This window comes from Ischnura elegans, chromosome 11, assembly GCF_921293095.1.
Source record: "Ischnura elegans chromosome 11, ioIscEleg1.1, whole genome shotgun sequence".
NCBI lineage: Eukaryota > Metazoa > Arthropoda > Insecta > Odonata > Coenagrionidae > Ischnura > Ischnura elegans.
In genome coordinates, this window is record NC_060256.1 from 62,876,883 (window position 1) to 62,899,752 (window position 22,870).

Below are 22,870 nucleotides of genomic sequence, written 5' to 3' on the forward strand. Positions count from 1 at the left end.
ATAATAATTAATCCAACTCATAAATATTAACATCCCACTATCTTAATAAGGCTCCTAAGGTCATTATTTAAGTATCACATCATGCTTATATGGTAATATGTAATATCACGCCACTTTCTCCTATATATATATTCATCTCACCTCAGGTCGCAGCATTGATTCCAAAGGACTTTGGTTGCTTGCCTGCATTCCAGCCCTTCGCATTTCATACGCTTCCTGACGAGCATTCTGCACAGGATTCACTTTCTCACCTGGAGCCTATTAAAATGAGAATCATTTTTGACGAATCTCGTTAAACAGAAATAGTAACTCTATACGAAAAACATTCAAAATAATGTTTGTGGGAAACCTTTACTTGAAATTATAATATCCTTACTTGTAGGAAGTCGGCTAAATCAATAAGAATTCAAACTACTGAAGATTATATTTTTCGATATCTTTCGTTAGGCCAAAAGCTCTGATTACAAACAGCACACAAGGGTGAAAATGACTAGCTGAAAGTATTAGCATTTATAAATTGGTTATCGCAATGCAAAGGAGACATGGAATAAAGGAAATTAGGGTGATTTCAATAGTAATAATAAATAATCAACATGCAATAAGATTGAAACAAGAAAGGTACTTATTGGTACAATGATTAATATAATGCTGAAATGCATTTGTAGGCATTACCAACATGTAAATACACCACAGAAATTTAGCAGCCATATAAAGGACAAGTAAATATGCAAAGATGCTTGTCAGTAAAATTATCAATATAAAAACTGCTACACTTCAATGAAACATAATTGTTTACTCAATTAAGAAAGGGAAGCTACGTACAGTTGTCACCTACACCTGATGTAAACAGAAACTGTCACATTTGCTTCGCATGGTACCACACCCCACCCCATCAAACCAGCACGAAAGGCTTTCATTTGTTGGTTGACTACTGACTGATAGGCAAGAGCCAACTTATTATGGTCAGACTATAAATTACCTAATCATTTTTACATGTCAACAGTGAAATTAAAAATTTAGCTCAGAAAAATAGGCCAATGTATACTAAATATTCAGCCCTCTCAACATTATTTCAAACAGTTTATGTTTTCATAGTAAAATATCAAGAACTTTATAAATCTATTTTGATGATGCAAACATTAAAGAAACATTATGCCATAGCTTTTCCATAAACATGACAAAAGAAGAAAATACGTTGTCTTTCATATGTTTTAACCCCAAAAATATACATATTATCACAGTTACATCATAATCTTCTCTTACTTCATTATAAAGAAAAACATTGAAGTTAACCAAATATTTACAACAAAAGGAAACAAGATATTTAAGAAAATACATAAGCATTACGAAAACAAAGATGAGTAGCATTTTAATTGAAAGGCATACCTGAGGTGCAAATTGTCCAGCAGGGATCCATTTCGGTCGGAAATTAGATATAGCTGCTTCTCTCCTTTTCTTGGCCTTATCTCTAGCTCTAAAAGCCAACTCATTCTCCTGCCTTCTCTTGAAGATTTCATCTTCTGCCTCCCCTAAATCAGACATTATCAACTGAACACGATCCAGGTTGACAATTCCACTGTCAGTTAAAAATCCCTAGAAAGGGAAATAAATAACAACATCAATTAAAAGCTACGAAGAAATGTGACCCCTTTGCACTAAGGTGCAACAATAGGAATGCCTGCTGTTGCACCTCAGAGCAAAACACAGTTTTAAAACTTTTCCTGGGCATAAATTTCAAGTGAAGTTACAGAACCAATCACTTGTGAGATAACTTAACGCAATAGTTATTTTCCATGAAATGCATGTTTGAAATATGCACAATATTGTAAGGTATATTTTTTTATGTGAGAACAGAGATTTCCGTAGTATGCGATGAAGTTCGTCATATCCAGTTACTACTGTGACGGTTGCTGTGGCAATGACAACAGTTTCGCCAGTACTACCACCATCTCTTCATGTCGAAGATGCCTGTTCACAGTTTACGTCCTCATTATGTATCTCTCACAGCAACCGACATGGTAGTAACCGGAAATGAAGAACTTCATATTATGCCCAAATTAAAAGATGAGAATGAACAAGAGAACTCATTTAGTATGCACCTGGACTGAACATTTCCAAGATAAGGTAAAATAGGTAGATAAGGATGTCATGAAACCTGCAAACACCAGAAGGAAAGCTTGATTACATGAAATTTGAAAATCATCATGCACAAGAAAAATCTCCTCGCCTCAAAATTAAAAGAAACTTCAGTCCGCAAGGATGATTACAAGATATTTGGAGAGGGTTAGCAACAGGAAGATCATGAAATAATTTTTAGTGAATATTTAGATTACAGGAGGGTCAATTCTTCAGTTTTTGGTTTCACTGGTTCTTAAGGTTAGAACTGGTCTTAGAGCAGAAGCCAAAAAGAATAGCCCAATAAATTGCACAAAATACAGTTTTAAAAATTTCCCTGGGCATAGCCTTCCTTACCTACTTTAAATAGAGTAAAGTTACAGAAGCAATCACATTTGAAATAACTTGCATGCATCACCTAATGCAGTTTTTATAATATGAATCATATTGAAAACCACCACGTATTTTGAAATAAAATGCAGAAAGAATTGATTGAGAACCAGAAGTGAGAACCAAAAAAGGAACCAAACTGGACCTGAGACTGATGAATAATTTAAATAAATTATGAAAACGGAAAAAAAGAGAACAAGGTGTCAGTGACTTGAGTGGAGTATAGAAAGGATGAATCAGAGACAAATGTAACGAATGAACACGAAATAGCAATGTGCTCAGCAAACAATCTTATTTGTAATATTCACACTATCTAATGAATTCAACTTCAAATTTTTTATGGCCTAAAATTTTAAGGTATAAGAAAATAAGTGATGTTTTACTAGCCAAATTCACTGAAGAAACAGATTTCATTGTTGAGGGAAATAACCAAGGACAGGTCGGTGGTCTACCTTGGTTGTTGGCAGTGGCGTAGCCAAGAATTCCATTAGGGGGGGGGGGGGGGTTGAAAACCATGGGGAAAATTTTTTGAGAAAAAGGGTACAAGTAGAGGGTTTTAAAATTCCGAAGAAGAATTTTCTCACATTTCATCTATTCATGTCAATATGACAACAATAAAAACCAAAGTGATACCATTTTTTATGCAAATGCTAACAGTTAAAAATGTACCAATTACAGCCATAACAGTATTATCATAAAAAAATACTGACATGCACAATATACACATGTTGAATAGTGATGTCAAAATCCTGTGCCTGTTTTCTGTCTTTTGTTTCGAAGCATCTGTAATGTATCTGCCTTTTTTCTTCGAAAAAAATCTAAGGAAACATTACTGATTATTTCAAGATGAAGTGTATCAGTTTATTTTCCATTTGCTCAAGAAAAAATCAGTCAAATGCATTCATTTGCACGTGTGTCACACATTTTTCACAGGAGATACAATAACACAGAAAATTTTACGCTTTGCTCTTTCACGACCACTATTGCATGCATTTCATTTTAAATCAAAGAGTACAACTTACCCCTGTTTTATAAACAGTTTTCTTGTATAAATTCACCAGACGATCAATTGCACCTTCCCTGATTTCCAAAGATGGTAAATGAGGCAAGAAGTCATTCCCAACAAAGAAACACATGAACACCCAGTCATCAATAGCCCGTTCCAAGTCATACGGGAATGGCAAATTAGGCATTTGAAGTTCTTTCTCCAAGTACTCCCTCAGCACATTAAGCCGAACAAATATAAATTCTTGTTCAGAGCCAAAGGAAATGGGAGCATCAGGATCACACTCTTTCTCTACACCCATGCAGTCCTTCATTTCATGCCCTGAAATGATTTGAAAAAAATTATCACCGGAACTGATAGCAAGCTAATTTTAAACATTTATGAAAGTTGACCTGAAAATACACTATAACAACTGTAGGTTAAGTAATTAAAAAATATGTTAAGTATTAGGTAAAGTATTTTAAAACCTAACTTTATAAAATCTCAATTTTTTTTCTTCAGCCATTATTACCAAACAAACTTTCAGCTGCGCCACAGCATTCAATGAAAAATTGAATCCATGCAAAGCAAAACTGCCCACAAACTATAACAAGCAATGATTACAGCACATGAAATAAAAAATTGTAGCCATTCAAGTCATATGGGTTGCAGGCTAAGACAATGAGGGAGTATTTTTACTCAGATTTTCATCGTATTGAGTTTTTTAAGTGGTTACCAATACTTATAGATCCAACACCACTGCAAAATGCAGAGAATTTCAATGTATCAACAAAAAAATTTCACTTTGTTTCTTTTCAGATTTACCAGACACAATTGCATACTTATATGCACTGCTTTTTTTGCCTTTAACATGTCATTAAAATGAAACATTAAATGAAAATGCAAGAATTAAAATTTCATGAATTTTCAAACCTGTTTCCCTGGCCCAGGTTGTGCAAGAAGGCACAGCTGCATTGGTCTACTCACGAGCTACTTTCAGTCTTTGGAGTATTGAACGATAATTTTAATCGTAAACATTCAACTTGTAATCAAGTATTCCACTTACTCCATTCAACATTCATTTACCATTCTCCGCATGAAAATGCATCATATGCAATGGGGGGGGGGACTTGGCTTCTTGGTGATACATGACATCCGAAAAGAGGAAACTTTCAAAATCTTAAACATTACCTTTCTCTCTAAAAAGGCTCTCAGCCACCAAATCATCATATATCTCGTACTTTTCCCATTAACTCAGTACTTTTCTCTAAAATGGTAATTCTTAAAAAGTTGATAACGACAAAAACCCAGTTCATGTTCAATAAATTTGCGAGGAGTTACTCAGTCATTGCATAAGGTTTTCAATGCATTTTGTTAAAGATTAATGAATTTTAATCTGCAGCATTGAAAATTTTTAATTCCAAAGTCTTTTCACTAGTATAAGTACAATCAAAATGAGCAGGGAGATATAAGAAGTGATTCCTTTTCATTCTAGTCGGCTTTATTTAATATTTGAACTGTTCAAAAAAAGTAAATTAATGTAAAGCCACTCTAAAGAATTACTCAGTTGCTACTAAAAAAAACACTCATCCCCAAAGTCAAATGCGGCACTGTTTACACTGTGAACTTACCTAACTGGCCACAGATATCACAAGGCCTTGGCTTATTTGGTTTGAATTCCTCACGAATGATGGTGAAGTTCGGTTCATGGGTAGCCAGTCCCAACATGATTAAATCAGCATCAGCTCCACACAAACAATGCCGGGTGTTTGGGTCATGGTCAGGTTGAGCTAGACAAAAAATAATTTCCATTGAACTATTGGGCATAATTGAAGTTGACAGTACAAGAATTAATTTTAATTTACAAGATTTTGTTTACATAATAATATTGAAGATGTGAGAGATGAAGTCATATCATGGCACAATGATAAGTAATTCACAGTAATAACTTTTTGACACTACACTTTATACTTCAAAATAATTGCATTGGTTGAGAATGATGAACCATTCATGGGACAAAAAAATATTCTATTTATATCATTAATTGATATATTTTCATTCAAAAAAGTATCTAGTCATATGACCTATTAAATAGTTATTGGCACACATAAGTAAACTAGCAAATAATTTATCAACTCCAACATAAAATATTCTTTCAAAAGTCAGAAATTTTGACCATTAGAAGGATGAATTAAACAAATCAAGAAAGAAACAATCCCCCCAATATGTAATTATACTAATATTGACAAAATTGGCGTAAAACTACATCAAGCTCCATCATAAGAATTGACATGTCACCAAATAACAATTCACTTCACTCTGTTGCCTTAACTTTATTTATACCTCAGGAATTAGTTTCTCCAAGGAATTCATTCTATTCGTAACATTACCTCTCTGCCTTCTTATGTAGTCCATTATCTTATGCTCTCCCTCTCCAGGTACATTGGCATCAGACAAGATTACTTTAACGTTCTTCCACCCGGGGTCATTGTTGAGTCGATCATGAATGTAGTAGTGGAGACATTGAGATAATCTTGCCATAAAGGGTGTTCCCTGATCAAAACGAACGACAATAACAGTACATGAATAAGTGCACTCAATGTGCAAGACGGTAACTAGCTTCGAAATTAGAAGAATATACATAATATTTCAAAACTTTTCTTTACTGAATAAGAAAAACAAAACCATTTAAATATTTCATTTGATAAAAATTCAATATACGTATGGATCGAATACTTATATTCATATACTTACAGGAGTGATGCAGTTGCTGTCAAAATGACTACTTTTCGGCTTCTCAGGCGGCAAATTTGCTCCTCTCGACTCTAATTCAGCCCTCACCCTGGCTATTTCATCAATCTTTTCAGTAGTCTCTTTCGACGCTCTGAAACGACGTGACCTTTGCTGGTTCATCTTGGCTCGTGGAGCCTAGAGAAGTTCAAAAATCAGAATATTATTCGAAATAAACAGGCACGTTTATTGACTGAAACCAAAGAATTCGTTAAGCTTTTTCACATGCGACATCAATTTAACTTACAACACCATCAATTGCCATGTATAACACTTTTCGAGGCCGGACGATCCTAAATAGTCGATCGATGCATTCGAAGATAGCAACCATCATTTCATCTTCATCCTTAGGAGCAGGTCTGAAATTTCAAACGTCTCCATATAAATACCTTCAATGCTAAATTATCAATTTTATCACAAATAAGCATTCACAAAACAAAATATTCTAAATTATTATGTACTAACTTATCTTCCGGGTGCGTGCACGGGTGAATGATGCCGTTCATGTCCAAATACAAATTATCGAATTCCACTCCATTTGGGTTTGGTTGGGATGAATCTGCGTAAATCTTTACCCCATTTATTTCTTTTGGCTACAATTTTGAAGGAGAAATTTCAGTAAAAATAAATTTAAAGCAAAGAAAATTTTCGCCGCTAGCATGAAAACCTCACGGTACTCACTTTCTCTTCGATGCATTCGACAATTACAGAAGGATATTTCCTACTTAACCAACGAAAGAATGCCGGGACTCCCATTGCTATGTTATTTGCAATAAAAACTGAATATTCGACTCAAAACTTGAAAATTTTAAACAGTTTTAAGGAACAAAACTCACGTCATGTTTTCAATTTGCAGATGAATGGCGGATGAGAAAAGAGCAACGCCATAACAATACAAAAGAAGTTCGAAATTCGATTACGTCCGCTGTCAAAATCTGTTCAAATCGCAGTTAAGTGTTAACAGTATGGTTAACTGTCGAATATTCTTTTATTAATGCCAATTATTTAATTTTTAACTTTTAAATATTGACTATATGTAACAAAAATGTTATTAAATGTAAATTTTTCTTAATCACTATTACATTATCATATTTCTTGGTAAACGACAACATGCGAGGAGCATCAGACAGACAGGAAAAAATATACCAATATTATATGCATTTATATTTTTAGGGAACTGAGGATTTAACAGTGGGCCCTCGGTATATACTTAATATTCTCTATTCTAGCTCAGAAAACAATAACCTGATTTTTATGCAAATAAAAATTATCATACATTGACATAAAAATTATACCTCTAGGTAATGATATTTATGTGCTTTCATCATATTACCTAGGATATATTCTTTTAAAAGTATTAATTTCATTGATTTTTTCTTCTTTAAATTAATCATTTATTTTCGGGAACTTTTAGTTTTAATTCCCCAGAGGAAGTACCTGCACTAATGGCTATTATACTTACTTGGGTGTGTATAACACACAATATATAATGACCTCAGAGCCATGTAAATGGTGCTATTTAACCCATGTAGTCATACGACAGAGATTTTGCTTAGAGTCGAGAACTAAAGAGTTAGAAAACTGGTTGATTAAGGAAGAAATTAGTACAGAAAAAGAGGAGAGAAGGTAGTGGAGGGATACATGGACAAGATGGAAAGTAGGACGATACATATGGAAATAACTGGTGGACTAAGTACTACATTGGAAATTGAGATACTCAAGAGAGCGTGGTAGGAGAAGTAGAAGAAGAAACTTGAGGAATGAGAAAAGTGAGGAAGAGGTATAGGTAAACTGTCTTCTAAGGTTAGGTTGTTTATTGGGTGGTATAAGAGCTTAAGTCATCTGTCTTGATTGAAGCTTTTGCGGCTCTTGATGGCAAAATTTGAAAAACGTGTGTCAAATTTTCTTGTCACCCTGCATAAACCTGTACGTCAAATTCATGGGATAAGTAATTTTAAAATTATGGGCAAAGAATAAGAAAATGTCAAAGCTTTATGTTTACATCTAGTTGTGAGGTGTTCAGAGACAGTGGCGCAGTGAGGGGGAGGTTTTGGGGGATAAAACCCCCCCAGAGCTCAGAGAAATTTTGAAGTTTAATTCATTTTACCAACTTGGATTAATATTACTAATAATATAGTGTAAGGATTAATAAAATATCCTTCAGAAAGCTGTAAAGCTCATCATTTTGAACCATTTATCTTAAAAATTCCGGAATTTATTAATCTCGCACCTACTGCTTATCCTGATGGTAATCCACACCCTGGTGTTAGTTGCACCTTAATCACCCCCCCCCCCCCCCCAGCCTTAAAGTAGGAACTAAATGAGAGTGGAAACAGAAAAATATAAATGCATATATGCCTTATATTAGGTGAGAGTAATCTAGACATGAAAATAGAGATAGCCCCCTTAGAGATGAAAATAATAAAAGCAGTCAGGCTGGAAAATATTCCCTATACAATTACATTTGACTTTATTTGTACAAAGATTAAATAACCAATGGAAGGGTGGAGGAAAGGGGTTATGAACTCACCCTCTAGATCAATGGAGCAAGGACCTAGCCCCAGGATTTTTGAGAAATGTTTTAATACCACAAAATAAAGAAAAACACATGAAATGTCGGGAGAAAGAGACTTGCACCTTGATATTACATTTAGCATTAAAAATGATCCTCAGGATCAGTGATGGATCCAGGATAGGGACCATGGAGGGGCCAAGGGGGCTCTCATCTCCTGCACGTATGCATTCAAAAATAGGGTAGTTTCCTTCATCAAAGAAAACGAAAGGCATTGATTGCGATTCGTTACCCACCATTAGTGTATTCATAATACACAAATTATTTGGTTTTTGAAATACCGGTTTAGACGAATGGCAAGGGTCAAATTTTATCCTCATTTGAAAAAGGCCAGATTGGCGCCCATGCGATTCCACTCCGCGTGACGTCACAGGGACCTAGTTTCTACAGGAGAGGATAGGAGTTATGCATCTTCTGAGGTTACCAATGCAAGCATGAGGCACAGAGCTCAGGGAAACATGTCTTAATAATCACCTATTAAAACTGGCTAATGTCGGAAAGTTTTCTTCGTTTGATAAGGTATTAATAAACCTTTTTTAAGCCAAGCGCTACCGTTCAGGAAGGTACTCAGCTATCCGCTAGCATCCTGCGACGTATCAGAGCTAAGCCTCGCCTCAAGGTCACCTCACCGGGCGGGAGGGGGAACCAGAAATACGACGTACGGAGATATTTCCCGACATTCATACTTAAGCGTCTCGTTTTCGCGCGCTTGAAAATTTTCACTTTTCATTTAATCGCGAAAAATAGATGTTGTCATTTAAAAATCTAAAAGCGCGAAATACGTACTCCAGGAGTAATAATCTTTCGATTAAGGCAATAAAAAAATAATAGGAAACCACCCTATTGTACAAAACTACCATTCTATATAGTGTATCTATACTCCAGTGGGAGGGCTATAGCCTCCAATAGGGTGGTTTCCTATTATTTTTTTATTGCCTAAATCGAAAGATTATTACTCCTGGAGTACGTATTTCACACTTTCAGATTTTTAAATTACGATATTTATTTTTAGCGATTAAATGGAATGTGAAAATTTTCAAGCGTGCGAAAACACGACAGCTAAGTATGAATGCCGGGAAAACTCCGTGTGACGTCGTTCTGGTTCCCGCTGCCACAACTGAGGTGACCTTGGGGCGAGGCTTTGAGCACTGATACGATACAGGATGCTAGCAGGTAGCCGAGTACCCTGCTAGCTGGCAGCGCTTGCCTTAAATAAGGATTATTAATACCTTATCAAACGAAGAAAACTTTCCGATCTTAGGCAGTTTTAATAAGTGATTATTAAGACATGTTTCCCTGAGCTCTGTGCCTCATGCATGCATTAATAATCTCGGACAATGTAAAACTCCCATCTACTCGTATAGAAACTAGGTCCCTTTGACGTCACGCGGAGTGGAATCGCATAGGCGCCAATATGGCCTTTTTCAAATGAGGTTAAAATTGACCGTTGCCATTCGTCTAAACTGGGAATTCTAAAACCAAATAATTTGTATATTATGAATACACTAATGGTGGGTAATGAATCGCAATCAATGCCTTTCGTTTTCTTTGATGAAGGAAACTACCCTATTGCCCCTCTCTGGATCCACCACTGCTCAGGAATATATATCGACAACTAAAGGTGAAGACCTGCTTAAGTAATGATCATTTTAGGTTTGGTTAAGTCAACCCAGGATGTTACAGGGGCTTCTAAAATAAATATTGTAACAAGGATCTTCGTCTCTTGGAGCACTCATGTGTAGAAAGTACAGGACCCAGACGGCACAGGAAGTTTTCGTACCTAAATACGAGGGTGGACAATCAAGATACAAAAATCGCGCTTAGGAAGTTACTTAGAAGGTTTTGTTTCTTTATTTCCTTTAATGACGAAAAAAGATGCAAGAGGACTGGCAAATTCATATGCATCGATAAAATTGTATCTCATCGATAAAACTGTATTCGGTCTGGGACTATTTTCTTTCGCGGGTGGTGCCATCTGGTGCCATCGTGCCCTATCCTCCTAGAAAGATCACATGCCTTCACAAGCCGTTGGAGATCGCGTCGTTTACGTCACGTCTCACTACATTTCAGGGATTTTTGTGGTTAATAGTGAAGAATAGAGTGTCTGGTAATGGTGAAGTTTCCCTTATTCTTTAATTTCATTCACTGGGCTTCAGAAACGTGTTTGTGAGATATTTTTGTTAGAAATGCCTTTCGTGTGTGTATTGTCGGGATGTAATGGAAACTCCGGGACATATGGTTCAAGTTTTTAGCTCTCCAAAAGATCCTGAGTTGAAGAAGAAGTGCATTTGGGCGATAAGAAGAAAACATTTCACCCCTACGAAAAACTGTGAGGTATGTACTCTTTCTCGCTGTAATTATTTGGATGTAATTTTAAGTCAGAAGTGGCTTCGGGATGTTGATGCATCAACATCCCGAACTATTCAGTACTAAAAATGGTGATTCAAAATATTGTAGCAGCAATTCTTTTGAAAATTCTTGCATTTTAGTTGTCTTTTTTGTATTAATTCATTCGGTAAACGTGTGGTTAAAGGAGAAACTAGGAATAAGCTGCCAAGTTTATAGGATCGAATATTCCCAGCCAGCACAGAACAGGACGTTGCCCCGTAAATTACGGCAACTTTCTATCAACGATAAAGAAACGGCCGAATACGTTGCTATAAACATGACGGCAACGAGCCAGCAACGAAGGGGCAAAAACACCGTTAAATGTCGCCAACGATAAGGCAACAGTTTCTTTTCGGTGACGTCACAGACGCAAGGGACACCTACCGGCACTATCGAGAACTAACTGAGCAACATCGCGACAGTGGCGCCATCTATCGGGATTTTTTGATATCACGTTGATACTGCTACCAAGGCGGGGTACTCCATTAAATTCAAATAATTTCTAGGTCTGGGTTTAATAGAGAAATCAACAGAATCGACAGAATTTTGAAAATAAACTTTTATTTTCGCAGCAAGCATTAAAATCCATTATATATTCAAGCAAACGGTATTTAGAGGTCACAACAGCAATGATATCACAAGCACCAAACACCACAGAGCAACTGATTTTGTAATCAGAACAGCCCCACCTGGGGAAATGACTGTTGGAAAAAACAATGAGCTACAAGGTAGTTCATAACCCAAAATGGAAAGAAATAGACAGGTCTCCATCAATACAAAACAAAAGATATTGCTAACCAGCAGATAGCATGATCATTTTCAAGTGGAAATTATAGAATTACAGCAATACTTATGTAAAAGCCTCAAGCACAATGGATCCCCCACGAGGAACAGTACGAAAAACATTAGTCTCACACATGACTCCAATATCAAAATAGGAGAATTAACAAATTATAGTTTTACATCATTAATTATAGTTAGGGTTGAGGTCTTAACATAAACTTGCATTCAATTTTTTAGTCTAGATTGAATTCATTTTCAAATTTTCTGTTGCAGCAGATCCTAACAGGCAGGGGAATATTTAAAAAAAGTTATATTTGACATAATATATTGAAGCCTAATTCCGAACACGGAGGCATGAAATGCAATAGCAACACTAGTGTACACTATTTAATGTGGCCTCTCCTTTTAGTGGTCAACTCCTTAATCGCCAAGAAACACAGCCATTTCATACGAGGACATACGCATTCAAGCTTGTGGTGACAGGGAACATCAGCATATGGTAATTAAGAAATGTTATTTTTAAAGAAGTTTTCTTCATACAATTTACACATTCAGTTGTTCACTGCCATAGCAAGCACGATTATGAATGCCCTATTATGAAATTGCTGTGTTCTATGATGATAAGGAAGCTGATCACCACAAGCAAACACACCCTAGCGTTCCTGCAGCATTCGATGTCTCCATATTTGGAATAAGCCGTAATCTTCACCACTTCACCAATGGAGCTGCTTAAGGGTAGGGCATTCTATAGCATTTGAGTTAGGTTCATAGGAAAGAAATGAACTAAAATTAATTTATTTCAGCTATACGAAAGGATATTCAACCAAACTTGGACCTATTCCTAGCGGCATTTGGCATTCTGAAAATCATAAAAAATAGGGCATTCAAGAAGGCAAAGAATCATTCCTACTCCCTTGTGAGACAAAAATCAAGCAGCATTAATGACATTTCTAGCTGTGTCTGTCGTTACAGTGATCAGTCGCTGACCTCACCTTATCCAACAATCATGTTAAGAGACTACAAGCAAAACTGCCCATCCACGCTAGCAGTTTCTGAGATAGGCAAATTGGAAGAATCATGTTTCTTCGAGACCCCCTTTGAATTGCCTTTCAGAACACTTTCTCGTTTCTTATTCCCTTTCTCTGCTCTGTATTTCAAGGCCTGGAATCATTCCCTGATGCTTCTTTTCATACTGATAGTATCAAATCAGGCTTATTTTGGCTTTTACACTGCCTGCAAAGTATTCATAATTGGATTAGATATTATGCTGAAAATGAAATATGTACATATGCTGAAAAGCTCTATTCATTCAACTGTATTCCAAGATAAGGGAAGAGTAAATCGAAAGCACCAATGATTACAAAGTACTTACCAAATGTGACATTTATAATGGAGCTAAAATGCACTTCTAAGGCTATCTTGTTTTCTGAGTGGCCCTTCAAACAGAAAGACACAGCTAACTCATTCTGTATTAGGTTACAACACTTGTTGTTGACTTTTGTTAAGCCCAGTCCTCATTTGATAATTCTGACTGCTCTTAAACATGATGTTCGAAGATCTTTCCTTCATGAAATAAAATCTGAAAAATGAGATAACCAGATAATTAATTATCTATGGTAATTGCTGAGTACCATTGAACATAGTGGCACAGCATTTTTAATTTCTAAGTACATCCCAGAGTTATCATAAAATTAAATATCAACAAGGAGGTAATGATGGTATCATAACTTAAGTTTAAGACTCAAAGTGATAATCTATATAAAGTACCATGAGCATATTAACACTTAGGAGGATATGAAGTCAAACAGTTGACAATGTAAATGAAATACCAACCAAATACTCCTCTTTCAGGTTCTTTCCCAGCTAACAATAGCAGTGAAGATTTCTCATGATTTGCACCGGATAAGGTCCTCCAGATCTCATTCAAACGTTTCGACAAGCAACTTACCCATCGTCTTCAGAGATTCAGGAATCACACGATTTAGGAATCCAACCTTGGATTCCAGAATCCCCGAAGACGATTGGTGAGTTGCTTGCGGAAACATTGAAGGGAGAAATGGAGGACCTTACCCGGTGCAAATCCCGAGAAATCTTCCCCGATACCCCTGACCTCATTGGGTGCGCCAGGTGCTAACAATTGGACTTCACTTATTCTTCAGAAATAACACTGCAATTCTATAGAAAAGTTTCAGGCTCCTTTACTCCAACATTGTTTGAGGAATCTTTAAGTGCAATATTTCCTTCTTAGGAGGCACTCATGCAACTGAAAACAGAATAGATAAGCTTTACACTTATATTTGCACACTTACAAGCACTCAAAAAAGCAAATTCTTATATGTAAACATTTACCAGGTGATGGTGGTTTCAGTATTCTGTCATCATCAGTCTCCATGGATGAAGAATTACTTACATCAGGATACTTTCAATTCTTTTTTGTCCGTTTCCTTTCCCAGTATTTTTTAATTTCAGCGACTAAAATGCCTCCATGTCTGTTCTCCATCTTCACAAGTAGCCATCTCTGTTCAATAGCAATGGCTGCCACTACAGTCTCTGGAAGATAATTATGATAAAATGTCACCATTAGCCACACATTTCAAAGCATGCAGTCAATGTCAAAATTAACTAAAATAAAAATATTAAATACTTGGCTTAGAGAACTAGTAACATGCACAAACAAGTCAGTGCTCTCACACACACACACCATGAAACAACCCCTTTGAATACATTTAAAAGGCACCCTGCCCTTGCAAGTCAAAGATGTTAATCCTCCCTTTAATCTAAACAAATGTTCACAAATATTGTTGCAAACTCACCAAATGGAGGCATGCAGAACTTCACGCCCAAAGATACCCCATTCCTCACTGAGTCGAGAGCCATTTTATGACCTGTGACACTGAAGACCAGTTATAGCCTAGGGTAATATTCAATAATCTTATCTCCATCCAATTTCACCCATGACTTTGCAAAAGCCTGCACTGAGAGGCCAGTAAATTTTTTTATGTGGAAGAAATATTAACACTTGCCAAGGCATCCTGAAAAAAGAGGAAAAAAAATCATGACTATGAGGCGTTCACTCTTCAGTTACTTAAAAACATGAGATCATAAAATTCCATTGAAAGTAAAGTTAATTATTGTATATGAAGACTAGTTAATAGTGATGCATTAAATGATTGCACACTCCAGCAATTGAGGAAAAATCTCTGCGATTCTGCTAAATTTTACTGCTCAACTCAATATTTCAAGAGTGTTTGGTAGGGGGTGAGTTCTCACCAACGTGCAGTACTGAACAGTTGCACTCCATTGAATGAAAAACTTAAGCGTTCCATCGTGCACCCACAAACTCGCAGTATGAGCACCCACCAGACATACATCGATCCATACAATAGAAACACAACAGAACTAACTCAATGGTAATGAAAACTTAAGTGTACTGTTAATGAATTTCATAATGAACGACGGTAAACAGAGTCTAGACTTACCTTTCACGAATCCTGGCGGAATACGGTGGTTGAACTCTCGAAGAGGCTTCTAACTTGCACTGCCCTAGCCAAAGCCAAAAAAAACTTGTAACCACTGAACACTTTTTCTCACTAAGAACACGATTTAACAAGAGTTAAAATCACTCGCGAAAACTTACGCTAGTGAAAATTACAAACGAAAATTCACGTCAGTGAAAATTAGGAATACAATAAGGTCAGAGTACGACGGGTGGGCATGATAATCGGATATGAAGGTGAAATGAAATGAAAAGTGATAATGGAGAAGCTGAAACCACGTTAAGTTTGACGGATGAAGTAAATGAACAATTTATGTAAAATTAAAATTCTTGAAAAAATCTATTTACTAAAGGTTTGGTGAACGAAAACCGTCCCTCGACCATTCAAAAAGGAGAAAAGCATCACGACGAACACAAAGCATGAATTCACATATCAACAAAGTTATATACCAAAGTTACAATGGCTACCGGCAACGGCGGATAACGGGTTCTTGTTCTTCCCAAAGTGCATTTCGCATTGCGCGCACGATGGTTTCGCATGGCCTCTCCGCCTCGCTGTCGTGAGCAGACGATATGATCGAGCGTAAAATTTCATGCGGAGGAGGAAATCGTAATGGTGCAGCCTCTAATTATCAATGGTATTTTATTAATTTCACTTCGCCGATAATAAATATCCAGAGAATCGTCAACCTTGAGAGACGCTTATTATATTATCTCAATATTTTTCCATCGTCACCGAGTGACTTGGAGACATATTAATTAATAAATCCACAAAATCGTCGAATAAATACCACTTATCCCATAAAACACATTATGCAAAGTTAATTGCGTAAGTCGTGAAACCTTTTATTTCTAGCAGATCGTTAATTAGAGCGAATGCATTCACATAAAATGAGACATGAAGCAGCCGTCCGAACTGAGCAACTTCACGGCAACGCGTTGCCGTCATGTTGATATCATCCACGGCGCAACGTCAAAGGATAAACTGTTGCCGCTTCGTTGTCTTGGACGTTTACATAAACGTCGGCGAGTGTGCTGGCTGGGTTGCTTCTTAGCTTGCCCTATGGTGTATTACACGTCGGCTTTCATCATTTCAAATTATCTTATGCTATAGTTTAAAACAATAAAAATATCAGGCATACAAATATTTACTATATTTACGAGCCTAGTAATTTGATTTCTCATGCAGAAATACCAAAAATTGGAAATGATTTGACCTAATAAGTTACATGGTATTTTATTATTTATTAATTTTAGGTGTGTGAGCTTCACATTGCACCATTGTGATATCAGAAAGTAATCTGCCCAGCAAAGAAAAACTGATTTCCATCAGATTTGACACTGACTTCCAACAGGTTTGACGCACTGATTTCCTTCTCCTTTGAATCTGTTTTGAAAATTGAAACAGCTGGAAATCAGTTGGAGGACAGTGGGAAATCAGTTGTGAAGGTCCAACATGGCGGCTGTTTTCCTACTCATTTCCATGAATGTGGTTTGACTCTGTTTTCCACCGTTCAACAGATTTGAATCCGGTTTCCCCGTTTTAGCTATTTCGAATTTGTTTTCCACCGTCCTACCGATCTGAATCTTGTTTGCAACTCGATTCTCACCTCCTATGACCTGCTGATGCATGAGTTATTTCCGCCAATTCCAAGTTTCGCAGAGCTGCACTCAACCAACGTTTCTAACTTCACATATTACATCTCTATCATCAATCTGGATGTAGACTCGGCAGAAAAAAAGTTTACAAAATACAGCCTAACAAAATGAACTTCATGTAAGTCTCCCACCACAATGAAATAACACAGGCTCTATTAACGTATTTATTAGGTATGCACAAACCATATTGGAAGTACATATTCAATTGAAAATACATTGTCATCTAATTTGGTAAATTTCTGAGGCTGAATACACTTAAAATCTCAATGTCATGCATTAGAAATATTTTAGGGAAACACAGAATTTACAGATGAAATCTTATTGGAAGGAGAGATTGACAAACTAATAGTGCTTTTCCACACTGTTTATCAGTTATAACAATCTTGAACACTCATCGAAAGGCACAAGGTTCGCCAAGAGTAAAAGAACAATCATTGCACCAGAACAACAACTTACATTTGATTTCACAATCTTGAATTATCGAAGAACACAAATTTTTCCGTGATTAACAGAAAAACCACAACACTAGAAAATATTTCAGATGCCTTTATGAAAGAAAGACTCCTTTACATGCCTTATGAAAATATTTCTGATTCCGCATTAAGCCAACCATATCTGTATGTTTCACTACAGAAACTTGCCATACTGTTTATACATAAACACGGTCGTTTCACTTAGCACAAACAAACCTGCAAGATACACAATACACTGAAAATCCTGGTAGGTTCTCGTCGGCGACGTAACGTACGTACATATTATACATATTGCATTCGATAATATTAGCAATCGCTCAAAAACTGTAGACACAAGATAAATTATTCAAAGAAAACACAAAAGATCCAAATCACATCAAGAATTTTACTGTCGCTTAAAACCTGAAGAGATGCACGAATGGCTTAATTCAACGCTGCGGGAATTTAGCACTGGTTAAATAATACTGATATGATTATTTTTTTCTCCACACCCTATAACTTCAGCACAAAACAGACAACCACAAGCACGTAAACATACAAAACGAAATCGGGTATCGGCGTTGCTACTTTGGTTTGCTATCTTTCGTAGTTAGGTGGCAGCACTATACCGGCTATATTTTTTTAAATGCGAAGTGAGGTTTTTACGTGCTTTCAATCCCAAGTCCCCAAGTTATGTACCGTTTGGTATATCTATGGTAGTGAGTTCCAACAGGTGAAATGATGTGCTATACAAAGTGCGGATGATGTACCTACATTAAATATTTTTCATCACCCGTGCATTTTTGCAAGACGGCAAAGTACATGTTTCCTCCTTTACGTCATTATTTTATTTCTGACCATGATTTTGAATTAAATATACTCATTGACACCACATAAAAAGTAATTTTCCAATCAACGCAGTAGTAAAGCCTGTGTGAGATGGGTTTCTACAAGACACTCATATCAGGAGAATTTCAAATTCATTCTACAATTCAACTCTGTTGGAAAGTACTTGTGGAAAACACTTTCAAGCCAATAAATAAGGAAAAGAGTTTCAAATGACATTCAATTCAGTGTCAATGCAGTCCATGTGGAAGACAGCTGGAAACCAGTTACAATGGAAATGAGATTCAAATCACTTCCTTCCATTTCCTGTCCGCTGGAAACCAGTGGAAATCAGTGTCAAGACAGAGTCAAATCAGATTTTAACGATTCAGATCAGATTCAAATGAGGTTCAAAACGGTTGGAAATCAGTTTTTCTTTCCTGGGTGTGGCCTTGGACGAGAAGACGAGGAGAAAATTCTTGCTGAATGGAAGGTGCCCAGATTGGAGGAAGGTACCATTGCTTCACTGTTACCTGTCGCCAAGAAGACAGACATTGTGGCAGAAGTGACATATTTGTGGATGTGGATTTGATTTGTGCAAGTTGGTGCAGTGATAGTGGACGTTCATCGGAGAAAGTATTGACGATAGTTTGTATGTATCGACCAGTCCTCTTTTAAATAATTTTCTATTCGAAAGAGAATAAGAGTAATTGTTTCGCTAAATTAGATGTGGGATAGAAGAGAAAATTGGAAATATTATTGTGGTTGACAATAGAAAATACATAATATATGTATTGTATTTCTGTGGGTTTTTTCTTTCCTGCCTCTTTAACATTTCTTGCGGTGGTGACTTCATGCAAAGTAAGTATAAAATCGGAGGTGTGATCTAAGAGATAACATGTTTTATTTTACAAGTGTTTATGCTGGTGATTTGGCAGGACTTTCATATTTTTAATAGGTTGATACATTTACTGCAGTTACCTAGGGACTTTTACTCATACCAAATAATTTTTCAAATACTTTAGCGCCTGATATGGGTAAGTTTTAGTAGCTGAGACTGAACTATACGTTAATTTTTGCTTGCATTTTGATGAATTCGATCATACTAATAGCAGATGTGTCAGCAATCCTGTTTCATCGGCAATTTTTATTTAAAAATCTTATTTCGTCAGGCTTTAGGGTAAGCTTTTTAATGCTCGTGGGCTATGTGATGTCTTATTTTGTGTCAAAATTAATAAGAATTTACTCTCATTAACATCTCAAGGTTTCCAAGTAAGTACGAGCCACTTAACAATGCTGGATGCTGGTGGTGCGTGAATTAGCCGTGAGAATCTCATTTTTCGCAGAGTTATTTAAGTGGCCGAGTAAGTTTTGTAAGTTCTCAATGGGTAAATAATACTATATCATGAATTCTAATTACCATGAAAAACTCACAACCGACAAAAACTTTGTCGGTCGTGAGTCTTTCATGGTAATTAGAATTCATGATATGGTGTTATTTACCTATTGAGAACTTACAATTCATTCGTATCAAGGTTCTCGCTACGGTCGGTAGTTATCGATTGTGTTGCGTTCGATACATTTTTCGATCGTGCGAGTTACGATATAACTAATTTCGACCTAATCGATTGAGATTAGCCTGAGTGCCGTGTTCCTGCGCGCTATGTATCCAATCGTACGTGCTTAGTAGCGGACATTCACATGCTGCGTACGCGCTTCGTCGACAGGCCGCGAATGGTATGTATCCATTGACGAAAAGCGACGGAGCGGCACAGTATCCCCTTAGTCAATGGGTACTATGTACATACGAATTAGATACGGAGGGTTCTGTGCCGTCTGGGGATATATTTACCTTTTCCATTAATTTTTAAGAGCATTTGATAGAGTGAAATGAGTAAAGCTAATCAAATTGTTTTAGTTAATAGGCATGGATTTGAGGGAAGGCAACTGGTTCATAATCTGTATACTGCTCAGACCACATCAGTTGTGCAGCGAGTGGGGGGTTGTGGGGGATAACCCCCCCACCAAGAGCTCAGAGAAATTTTGAAGTTTAATTCATTTTACCTAATTGGATTAATAATACTTACAGAACAGTGTAAGGATTATTAAAATATCCTTCAGAAAGCCGTAACACTCACCGTTTTGAACCATTTATCTTAAACATTTTCTGGGGGAGGGCCCCTACACCTTCCGCTTACCCTGGCAGGTATTCCATACCCTACAAACTCTGCAGTACTAGTTGTGTCTAAAACCACCCCTAGCCATAATTCCAAGCTGTGCCCCTGGACCCCATAGCTGAGGGTACCCAGCTGATGTAGAATCAGGATGGTTGGCCACAGGCTGGAGTGTAAGACAATGCTGTCTGATTCCACCCTTGCTATTCATCATGTATCCAGAGGGGGCATCCATAAGTTATGAGAAGTGATTTTGAGAATATTTTTATATCCCCCCTGCCCCCATAATTAAATATCGTGAGATTTGGCTCGACCCCCTACCTGTAATCTCACATGCAATTGTTCAAAATGTGTACTTTCAGTATAAATACGTTAATCTATGCTTCATTGCATTGGATTTATTAAAAATAATATTTTAAATTTAAAAACAATGTTTTTCTCGCCAACTTAAAAGAAGAAAATAAATTTCTCTGTCCATATCTGAGTCTCGATATGAATTGTTACTCGAGTATTTGTTACCGTAGTTGCCATTTGATCAAATGGTGACATACTTTATGACAATCACTATGACCAAAACAAAAAACGTTGGGTGCAAGTAACATTATTCACCCAACGTTTTTTGTTTTGGTACCTAATTAATGGCCCTGTTCCAATGGGCATAAATATATCTTTGATTCTGTCACACTTTATTTTTTGTTGAGTTCTCTCAGTGAAATAAAAGAGGTGGTCAGAGGAGTTTATCCAAAGGAAGGATCTTGTGGGGGATCAGGTTGGTGTGGTGGCTAGGGTGCAGGCTTCCCATCCAGTCAGTCTGGGATCATATCCAGGCGGTAGAAGAGATTTTTCAGAGGCTGCCCGATCCCTGCTTGAGTGCCTTGTGGGGGGCACTTTAAGTGCAGCTCTCCATCCATCCAATGGGTCGTTAAGCTGTGTTCCCCGTGGCACATTTGGTAAAGAGCAGGCTAATGCCGATACTGGGTTTCTCTCCAGCCTTCCTTCCCGACAACTCCCTCATGGCACAAATGACCTTAGCTGTCGGTTGCCTCCTCCAATCACCATACCATACCAGGATCTTGTAGACACTGTCAAACATTATACACATGCAGTTTAACAATTTATCTGCAATACGCTTTCTCTCCCATGAGCAGCTAATCTCTTGTTATGTCTGTCAGAATTAATTAATTAATTAATTTCTCCATCCATCTTTCAATTTTGTCAATATTTTGGTCTATCATAAATTAATTATTTCATAGGCCAAAAAAATACACACTAATCACTAACCTTATTAGTAAATTTATTCCTTTAAAGGACAGTGCAACTTTTTTGATTGATTAGACTTTATTTGAAAGCATGAAGTTGATATGGATAGTGAAGTAAGAGAAAAAATTAAGCATAAAAAGTTCTAAATCATTTGCTAACCCTTTTTCTGCAGCCAGGTTCTAAGGTATGACCCTTACCTCATGGCAAAATGTAAAATGCAGCTTGCTCCCATGAGTAGGTACATTAGAAAAATTATGTTGATAACGAGATGCTTCGTTATAGGGTAAAAGTTAATTTGTGTTTCAGTGGCATAACTAGGAACATGCTTTGGGGGGGCATAAGATGGCCTGTGGTGGTGACTCTCCCATCTCCCATTGGGGAGTTCGGGAAAGTTTTTTAAAATAACATGCCAGGAAATACATTTTACATCATTTTGGCACTAAAAAAATTAACTTTAAGCAGATGCAGTTATTATAAGTGAAAACAATGGTTTTGAATATTTTTTTTTTTCTCTGAGGCTTTGGGGGTGGGCTCTATCCCCATCAATCCCCCTCCCCCCCCCCATAGTTATGCCACTGATGTGTTTCTTGAATAAAAAGGCAGCCATCTGCCAAGGTTTTAAGATTTGGTCATAAATAAGAATGAGAGAGAGAGAAGAATATTAAGTAAAAAAAGGAACGTTCTTGAAATAGTTGACTAAATATGTACTAAAATGGAGTGTCAGAGCATAGATAACCATGAGCTAGTGGTTGCCTGTGCAGATGTTTCACTGACAGTCTTCAACCACGGGAATAAATTTGGAGGGAGGGACTGAAACCCCTATATCCCCTCCTGGGTATATCCCTGCTTGTGGTTTTAGGTGTTATTGAGTGCAAGGGAGTGTTGAGCTGAAAGGATGTTGAGCAGGAGGGGAAATCTAAGATAGAAAACAGTCTTCATGTACTGCTTTCATACCACTGAAAACCGATTAATTTTAGCCTC

The 22,870-nt window shown here is 36.8% G+C and overlaps 1 protein-coding gene and 1 long non-coding RNA gene across 6 annotated transcripts in view; both read right to left on the reverse strand.

Annotated features, from left to right (window-relative positions):
* The window catches only part of LOC124167521 (5'-3' exoribonuclease 2 homolog), a 320,190-nt gene extending 313,032 nt beyond the window's left edge, over positions 1–7,158 (reverse strand). For both annotated transcript variants that reach the window (XM_046545458.1, XM_046545457.1), the window contains exons 1-9: positions 6,962–7,158; positions 6,746–6,873; positions 6,528–6,639; positions 6,245–6,418; positions 5,881–6,043; positions 5,122–5,280; positions 3,528–3,832; positions 1,387–1,593; positions 142–258 (exon numbers count right to left, since the gene is read on the reverse strand). In XM_046545458.1, coding sequence (XP_046401414.1) covers positions 142–258; positions 1,387–1,593; positions 3,528–3,832; positions 5,122–5,280; positions 5,881–6,043; positions 6,245–6,418; positions 6,528–6,639; positions 6,746–6,873; positions 6,962–7,036 — 1,440 coding nt within the window. In that variant the 5' untranslated portion in view covers positions 7,037–7,158. The remainder of the gene's footprint in view (positions 1–141; positions 259–1,386; positions 1,594–3,527; positions 3,833–5,121; positions 5,281–5,880; positions 6,044–6,244; positions 6,419–6,527; positions 6,640–6,745; positions 6,874–6,961) is intronic.
* A 4,626-nt stretch (positions 7,159–11,784) lies between these two features.
* On the reverse strand, positions 11,785–16,048 carry LOC124168334. Of its 4 annotated transcripts, XR_006866913.1 has the most exons (7): positions 15,503–16,048; positions 15,294–15,422; positions 14,837–15,055; positions 14,373–14,573; positions 13,857–14,286; positions 13,396–13,602; positions 11,785–13,256 (listed from the first exon to the last, which is right to left on the reverse strand). It is a non-coding gene; the product is annotated as an uncharacterized LOC124168334 (long non-coding RNA). The 4 variants fall into 4 exon arrangements; XR_006866912.1 differs by lacking the exon at positions 15,294–15,422 and having other exon boundaries at positions 15,503–16,045; XR_006866911.1 differs by having other exon boundaries at positions 15,294–16,045.
* Positions 16,049–22,870: the final 6,822 nt, after the last annotated feature.